Raw genomic sequence first — 8,924 nt, 5'->3', positions numbered from 1 at the left:
GGGGGGGGGGGGGGGGGGGGGGTGTTGAGAAATGAATCTCCCCTCCCCGTGGACATTTACTAGTTAAAAATCCTATTTAAAAAAAGGTAAAAAAATTTAAATAAATCAAAACCACCTTTTCCCCATAAAATAAAAAATTTGGAGGGTTTGGTTTATTTTTTGACGTTACGAAATGCATTTCCCCGGTTGCTTACCTGACGTTACTCCTGGGTTACGGCCCGAGGGAGGCTGCAGCTTGCACTCTACTTTAGGAGAACACCTGTCCTCCACCCCAGTCCCCTACCCTTGTCCTAGTAGGTGAAAAACTTCCCAGCCAAGGAAAGAGCACAAACTTCCTGATCCTTCGCTGCAGAAAAGGAATAACACATCAGCTTCCTCAGGATCACTAGGCAACCTACCTTGGTGTTTCTTCATTGGACCAATCAGAGACCGCCATGGTTAAGTCCAGCCAATCGGAGCTTACGAGGGGAGGCTCTCCCCCCTCCCTCCCATTGTGTTGCGATCCAGACAAACACCACTAAAAGGAGGCAGGTTTGGGTTGAACCTGACAGCTGGTCAATCCAATGAAGGAACCTCGGTAGAATAGAGGAGAGGCCTGCGCTCCCAAGCCCCATCGAACCGGCCAATCCAAATGTTAAGTAAGCTAGCTCCAGCTGCCGAGCGAGAGGTTTCTGTTGGTCAATCTCAGTGTAACAGTGTATACTAGCACAATAAAGTGAGATGTGTTGGGATACAATAAAGCTAATAATAAACATTTAAAAATTGGTTGTGTTTGACAATTAGCTTATTCCTAATTATCCTGTTCCAGAAAAGCCTGATGTGGCTCAGTTTGTGAACCTTTATTTGGTTTACATTAAACAGGATGGGTACTTTTCTACCATCACATACATACCAACATTCTCTATTTAACGCTTGTTACTAGCAAACCTATGAATAATGTATGTTTTTAGAATATGTCTGCTGAAACCACAAGAGGCAAGCAGACCAAGTTTTAAGTCTTCTGTTTCTAAAGCAAAGGAAATGTCAGGCCTGGAACCATGTCCAGGGTTTCTCACTAAGGGCACAGTGTCTTTCACACCACCAACTCAAAAATTCTAGGAAGTGTGCTCAACTCTTGCAAAGTAATATCTACCGAAATGATCTCGAAATTAGTGCCTAAACACTTTCTGCTAAGTATATAAAAATCGGAAACCATGAAAGAGTATAGATGCTTAACAATATTTTATTTATGCTCTGCAAAATGCCAGACTTTTAAAATCAGTTATCATTTTTCTTATAGTAAAAAATTTTTTTAAAAAAGGTAAAGTACCAATATTCAATTATACATTATATATTATCATGTTAATACACTATATCAAACTACTGAAGAGAATTGTTTTAATAACACAATTGCAAACAAAACCAGTTAAATGGTATAGTTTTAACACAAGTAAAAAGTTAATTCCTTCCAAAATATAACACCAAAATAAACATTATTTGTTTCAAAAATGGCTTTAGAGGACCTTAAAAAATTAATGTTTGTTTAAAGAAAGTGTCCACTAAAATGGAAGATAGATCAATATTGAGTAGCTATTAAACAGAATCAATTATGACAATGGTTCTTTTGGTTTTATTAAAAAGTTCTATTGGATTTGTCTTAGATAAGTTTAAGGATCACAATATGATAGCTAAGAATTCATTTTAGTGTAGTAACTGCTTAAGACTACATATAAATTTCCAGAGATAGGGCAAACACACCTTAAAATAGTAATATAGTATCCTTTAAATGTAGAGATGAACTTTGCAATCATGCAGAAGAAAAATAATTTTTATATATGTTCCTTTGGTTCACTAAACTTTCTTCTTTTTGTCACTGACTCTTGACTAGCAGAATCAACGTGATGAACCTGTGAAAAGAAAGCAACTACTAAGAATTGGTATTTTACAGTTTAAATGTCTTTAATTTTATATCTTTTTATGCTTCTGAAGTTTCTTTCTTCTTCTTTTTCAAAAATTATACCTAGCATATCTATGTCCTACTAAAGTAGGTTTCCTGGGTTCTTTAAAAGTAGGGGAAATTTTATTATTGACATATTTAAATCTTCTGATGGCTGCTGAAAGTACATACTTGCAAATTATAAGGGTTGTTGGAGTAGATAAATAGAATTAACATTATGCTCTCAAAATAGTAAAATATTTTGGGGGATACAGAGAGGGAAAAAGGATTATAAAATGAGCTGCAGATAGAAAAACAGTCTACCTAGGAACAATGTAAGATTTAAATCATGTTTTGTTTTTGTATCCTTGGTACTTAGCAGTGCCTAATAGATAGCAGACATTCAATGCACACTTTTGAATGACTGGGATGACTAATTAGGAAAATTCCTTACAAGATTTCCTGAGTTATTGAACTTTGATTTTTCTGGAAGAAACTTACAAAGGATACGATTGAATTATGATTTTGCAGGGAGAGAAATCAAGGCTTAATACATTGGGAAAAATTAAAGACTCTAATATATTAGTGACATGTCAAATTATTCCATTTTCTTCTTAAGATATGTAAATTTTTTAGATTGCCCCTTTAACATTTGATTTTTTAAAAGTTTTCAGTTTCTAATTTTAACCTATTAATAACACTAAAAATTATAGTTGAAAAAGTATAAATATTTATCTCAGAAATGACAAATACATTATCTCACTTAGTAAAATAAGATTCCAAATATAAAACAACTGTTATAGGATTTAGGTCAGGGAAAATTTTTTCTCCTAAGGTACTAAGAAGAAATACTATAGTTTTAAGGAACAACTGGATTTGACAACTTATCTGTTTCTGCTTTAGTTTTGATCTTAGAAAGTTCAGATCAAATTTGTGACCCAATTTTAGCTCTATATAAATAAAATGGCTTGAATATTCTTGTACTCTCATTTTTTCATTCTCATATTTTCCTGATGCTGATTTTATTTTATAAATTCCTCCAGCTACTTCAAATCATTCATGGAATCAGACATTAAACATTTACATGGAGAAAATTAATACACCAACATACTGCATCTTATTTTAAAATCATTCAATTTTTTAGAACCAAATATATTTTTAAAAGATTTGGATATCAGAGTTCTGAGGTATATCAAGGGATCTTATATTTGTCATCTTCAATTTAATCCATAATAATGATATTCTGATACTTGCCATTTTATTCTACCTATTTATTATCATAAGACTTACTGTTTTTCCAGATTCTCGTTGACTTCTCTTCCGATTTGCTTTAGATTTTACTGGTTTATTTTCATTAGCCTCCAAAAAAAGAGAATAATTACTATTGGGTTACTTCTCTAAGAACAAATAACACTTGATTTTTAACCATAGGTACTATATGAAGTTTAAAAAATTTTTTTTTAAACAGCTATAATCCAGACACTATGCAATTCACCTATGTAATAGTTCATAGAGCTATACTATCATTACCATTGTCAATTTTAGAACACTTAGAGAACACTCTAAAAAGAAACCCTCTCTCCTTATAGTCATCACTCATCTATTCCCTCATCTTCCCATCAACTCTATGACTTTCTGAATCTATAGAAATCCCTATTCTGGACTTTCATGTAAATGGAATCATATAATATGTGGACTTTTGTGATTGATTTCTTACACTTAGCATAATGTTTTCAAGGTCCATCCAAGTTGTAGCATGTACTGATACACCATTTCTTTTTATAGCTGAACTAGAGGCCCAGTGCATGAAATTCGTGTGCGGATATGGTCCCTAGGCCTAGTCTGGATCAGGGCCATCTTCCCGGCTGCCAGCAGCCGGCCCTGCCCCCTGCCGCCACCTACCCCGGTTCTGCGTTCACCATCGGGTGATTGGAGCCTACCAGCTGAGGGGAGGGACCAAAAGGTCAGCTGTTCTGCCTGCTGCCACCCACCTCGGTTCCCTGTTCACCATCGGGGGATGGGAGCCTGATGGCCAGGGGGAGGGACTGAGAGGTTGGCTGTTCCATCTGCTTTCGGCCCCACCCCCACCACATTGCCCTCTGTGTGTGGTGTGACTGGCAGGGGGCGAGGGCCTTGGCTTGGTGCCGCCCACATTCCCCCACCCCCACCCCTGGGTCCCTGTTTGCATCAGGCAATCGGATTCTGCTGGCTGGGGAAAGTGACCAAGAGGTGGTCAGTGCACCTCATAGTGACTGGTCGAGCGTTTGTTCTGGTCATTCTGCTGTTATGGTCGCTGGGCTTTTATTATATAGGATAATATTCTATTGTATGTATATGCCACATTTTGTTTATTCATCCTTTGATAGACACTTAGGTTTTTTTTCCATCTTTTGACTACCGTGAATAATGTCAGATATTCAGTTTTTAAAATGAATACTGAATGACAAATTATTATCTATCATACTATTATTCTTTAAAATGACATAAGTTTCTGATGCTTGAAATGTATTCTTCAATAGTAACTTCCTTAGTATATATACTATTAAATATTTTCATTTATTGCCCTTTCCTAACCATAATTCAGTCATGATTCTCAAAATCAGGAGTACTTTTGGCAGACTTTATATCCAAAAACATAGGCAATTTCAGAAATGAATTTATGTTCCCAACACATCCTAATATTACATTACAAGGAAATCTTTGAACCATGACCTCCTGGTTCATAGGTTAATGCCCAACCACTGAGCCACACCCGCCAGGCTACCTAATAATTGTTTTTAATGCTGGCTTTTCTCCCTATATCCTAAAAAAGGATACTCATCCTAAATAGAAGTTTCCTAGGAAGAACATTTTGCTGCTAGAAATACTAATTTTTGAAATTCTTTTATCTTTTGCTTTCATCAGCAGACTAGTTTGAATGCTGTTTTATGCCAGTTCTAAATTCCCATGGAGAATGTTGGGGGGAAAGAACACCTAAAAATGGCAGTGATGTGCTGGTAAATGTTTAATAACTGGTTCTCTGGGAACAAATCCTGGGTTGAGACATTTGCTGATATCCATGCTGTAAATACTCTATCATGTCCAATTTCAAGCTGCCAACATGATGCCACTGAATGAGGAGTGGGGAGAAATACTCCAGCATACCACTGTTAAAGTGCACTGTTTTCTATTTTTGGACATAATATTTTGCATATTTTACAGAATGCTTTTTTTTTCACCTCTGAACCTTTGAGAGTAACTTAAAGGTTTAAAATAAAATACAAATTTCTATTTAATACAATTCATACCAAAAAGTAAAACAAAGCAGTGTTTGCCTTTTTGCTTAAGAACATGAGATTCATTTTATGCAAGATGTATATAAAACATTCATTTTTAATGTCTTATTAACAAGATAATCCATTTATAAGATAGAACATGGAACATTTTGGCATTTCCTTGGGAGTCTACTCGTATATAATGGTGTCACTTCTCAAAGCCTTTTCTGGATGTCCCTCTCTAATGTACCTTCAATGAAATTAAACATTCTTTCCTTTGTGGCTCTATGTAACTTATTCAGACTGCTATAATGGCCCTATATCACTGCTTGTTGACCTCCAATTACTAAACTTTTAGCTAAGAACAGGAACTATGTGTTATTTTTAACACCTAATAAAGTATCTGACACATAGTAGGTGCTTACTAAATATTGGTCCAATAAATGAAGTGTTCATAAACAAAATAAACTCATATATGGGGGGAAATTATAAGGTTAGAATGGAAAACAATCTAAAGAGACACTTACTATTTTACTGTGAAAAATTCTTCCACTTCTTGTTTTGCTTTCAGACATAACAAGTTCAGATGTTTTACTGACTAACTGCTCAACCTAGAGAAGAAAATAATTATACATAATATAATCCTATTGAACCATGTGTTCTCATAACACAATAATAGGATTGAAAATTTCAATTATAGTCCGGCCGGTGTGGCTCAGTGGTTGAGCATCGACCTATGAATCAGGTGATCATAGTTAGATTCTCGGTCAGGGGGACAGAGGGTCAGGGCGTCAGGGCAAATACTTGGGTTTTAGGCTTGATTCCTGGTTGGGGGCATGCAGGAGGCAGCCAGTCAACGATTCTCTATTATCATTGATTTTCTATCTCTCTCTCTCTTTCCTTTCCTCCCTGAAATCAATAAAAATATTTTTAAAAATAATTCAATCACATAAAATTTAGGGTCTTGTTTGTTGAGGTAATGAAACCCAGTAATTTTGAGTTGGTCTTTACTGTCATAAAAAGTACAAATATAAAGATAGTGAAACTGACACTGTTCACAGTTGACTATTCACTGAGCTGAGAAAGTCCCAAATGATCATCACCAGGCACTACTCTTCTAGAAGAAAAACTTTAGCTCACTGCCAATGGAAAAAGGGGCTGTGTAAAGGGGGACAATCATCAATAACATTTTCAAGTTCATTTTATCTAAATGTTACTTCTAGATTTTACTGTAAATGGAAAACAAAATTAAACATGTTCTGCTCCAAGACAACAAAAATGTATTATATATAATATTATATATTCCATTTGTAAATAGAAAGGGTGGTGTATAATAATTGCTTAAGATTCCATCTAGCTCTGAAATATTGAGATTCTATGAACAGTATGTAGATTATTAAACAAATCTACCAATAAAATACTTAAAACTTTCAACATATAATTCCCGAATTTTGTTAATGAGCATTCTTAATACCTAATTTTCTTCTAAAAGACCTAGATTAAGAAAATCTGAGAAATAACTAAATAAACACATAAGAAACAGTCTTAAAAAAAAAAAAAAGTTAAGCCCTAGCGGGTTTGGCTCAGTGGATAGAGCATCGGCCTGTGAACTGAAGGGTCCCGGGTCAAGGCATGTACCTCAGTTGCAGGCTTGATCCCCATGCAGGAGGAAACCAATAGATGTGACTCTCTCACATTAATATTTCTCTCTGCACTCTCTCCAAGAATCAATGGAAAAATATCCTCGGGTGAGGATCAACAAAAAATAAAAATAAGAAAAAAACAAATTAAAAGTAAGATGGAACTATCAAGTTTATACCTGAGAATGAGAAACTGAAAGCTCTGGAACTTCTTCAGATTTCATAATCTCATCTTCCTCACAAGCTAAATTTGGTTCTGAAAAAAAAAAAAAAAGTTAAAAGCATAAAATTGAGTTAGAAGTGAATCAATCTACATTTACATTAACTTCGTACCTCCAAGTTCAGAAGATCCAGGATTTTTTTTCTGCTCTTCTGTTTTCATTTCAATGTCAAAATCATCCTATATAATTACGTGGGGAATAAAAGGACACATTTCAAAAAGAAACTAAAATAACTTGGTGGACCTATTTAAACAAATTTGTTTTATGTGAAGGTTAAATCCTATATAATAATCCTATATAATAAAAGGCTAATATGCAAATTGCCCCCTTGACCAAACCCCTCTGGAGTTCGACCAGAGGGCGGGGCCGGCCCACCAACCACCTGCAGCCCCTCCCCCCAGCTGGCCCGATCTGCCTGGGCCAGACCCCACCCATGCACGAATTTGTGCACCTGGCCTCTAGTATAACATAAGACTACAACTACCTTATGCTTGCTAGAAATAAAATGGTCGTATAATTACTATAACACGGCAACTTATTTATCCAAAGTATAAAATACTTTACAGGGTAGCTTTGAGGACAAATGATAAAAATATACAATTTTCTCAAAATGTATAATGGTTCTAAGAACCCTTAGATCTTACTGTGTTTGAGGGCACTGAATTAGACATATTCACACAACAAGCTGCCATTTCTATTGTTCTGGAATTTCCACACAGATGTTAGCATGCACTCTGAACAGGTTTAATGTCTACTTCATAAGTATTATTCCCTATGTGACATATGTCAAAGAACTTTAAATATTTTTTTAAAATATGTTTTTATTGATTTTAGAGAGAAAAAGGGAGAGGGAGAGAGAGAAACATCGATAGGCTGCCTCCTGCATGGGGTAGGATGGGGAGGGGTGGGGGATGGAGCTTGCAACCCAAGCACATGTCCTGACCGGAATTGAACCAGTGACCTCTTGATGCATGGAACAACACTAAACCAACTGAGGCACATGGGCCAGGGCCAAGCTTTAAATATTTTAAAGAATGCTACATAAATCCCAGACATATTTGTTTATAAAGCAAGACTGGGGTTTAGTTTTTAAGGAAAATATTTCTTCTTTGACAGTATTGGTTGAAAATGAAATTTTTCTATTTGTAAGGATGTGGGGACAGAGCCTAAATCAGAATAGTCAGAACTGTGGTCCCAATTTAGGATAAAATGAGACAAGAACAAACAACAAAGATGAGATTAAAGAAAATTATGTTAATGATGAAAGATTTCCTTGGAGTGAGGCAACAACAACAAAAGCTTTCTTATACTTATACTAGGGGCCTGGTGCACGAAATTTGTGCACAGGGGGTGGGTCCCTGCACCCTCTCCAATCTGGGAACCCTCAGGGGAGCCCTCTCCAACCCGGGAGTTTCTGTCTGTCTTTGCAATCATATGAGCGAATTGTCTGAGACCTCAACCCAGTTTGGTTTGATGCTCACAGAATAACACAGGTCTTTTTTTTTCTTTGCTCCATTGGTGGAGATTTCCTAGAAGTAGCAGGATATCTTCCTTTTAATTTTTCCTCAACACTCTGACTTTACTATGTCTCTCACCTTTGCTTTCCCTCCACCTCCCACCCGCAACAGTAACTTGCTCCAGGCTCACTTTGCTCTAGTGTCTAGGAGATCCCGCAACGCGTCTGCCACCAGAACTATGATTCCCAGCATTCTTGGTGCTCCCCACGCTCTAGGCTTCTGCTTCCGGTACAGGGGCTGCAGAAACCAAAAGGACCGGGAACTCCAGCCACCCGCAGGCCGGGCTGACAGGACTGGATACTCCAGTGGCGTCCCCGGGACCCAGGCTGCTTGGCGCCAGCGTGTGCACGCTGGCCACAGGCTTGGAGTGGCCAGGG

General features: G+C 36.8%; 2 protein-coding genes across 6 annotated transcripts in view; both read right to left on the bottom strand.

Annotated features, from left to right (window-relative positions):
- The window catches only part of GOLPH3L (golgi phosphoprotein 3-like), a 21,788-nt gene extending 21,385 nt beyond the window's left edge, over window positions 1–403 (bottom strand). For 2 of the 4 annotated variants that reach the window (XM_005867367.2, XM_014540680.1), the window contains exon 1: window positions 195–398. The gene's annotated coding sequence lies outside the window, so the exon portion shown is untranslated. Of the gene's footprint in view, window positions 1–194 lie in introns of all 4 variants that reach the window. The other 2 variants (XM_005867366.2, XM_005867365.2) reach the window with 2 other exon arrangements.
- Window positions 404–1,789: 1,386 nt separating this feature from the next.
- HORMAD1 (HORMA domain containing 1) overlaps window positions 1,790–8,924 on the bottom strand; it is an 18,078-nt gene continuing 10,943 nt past the window's right edge. The window contains exons 9-13 of one of the 2 annotated variants that reach the window (XM_005867364.2): window positions 7,143–7,209; window positions 6,989–7,065; window positions 5,697–5,780; window positions 3,206–3,274; window positions 1,790–1,886 (exon numbers count right to left, since the gene is read on the bottom strand). In XM_005867364.2, coding sequence (XP_005867426.1) covers window positions 1,809–1,886; window positions 3,206–3,274; window positions 5,697–5,780; window positions 6,989–7,065; window positions 7,143–7,209 — 375 coding nt within the window. In that variant the 3' untranslated portion in view covers window positions 1,790–1,808. The remainder of the gene's footprint in view (window positions 1,887–3,205; window positions 3,275–5,696; window positions 5,781–6,988; window positions 7,066–7,142; window positions 7,210–8,924) is intronic. The other variant, XM_005867363.1, reaches the window with a different exon arrangement.

Source organism: Myotis brandtii, unplaced genomic scaffold (genome assembly GCF_000412655.1).
Source record: "Myotis brandtii unplaced genomic scaffold, ASM41265v1 scaffold250, whole genome shotgun sequence".
NCBI lineage: Eukaryota > Metazoa > Chordata > Mammalia > Chiroptera > Vespertilionidae > Myotis > Myotis brandtii.
This window is presented reverse-complemented; position numbering and strand designations above follow the sequence as displayed.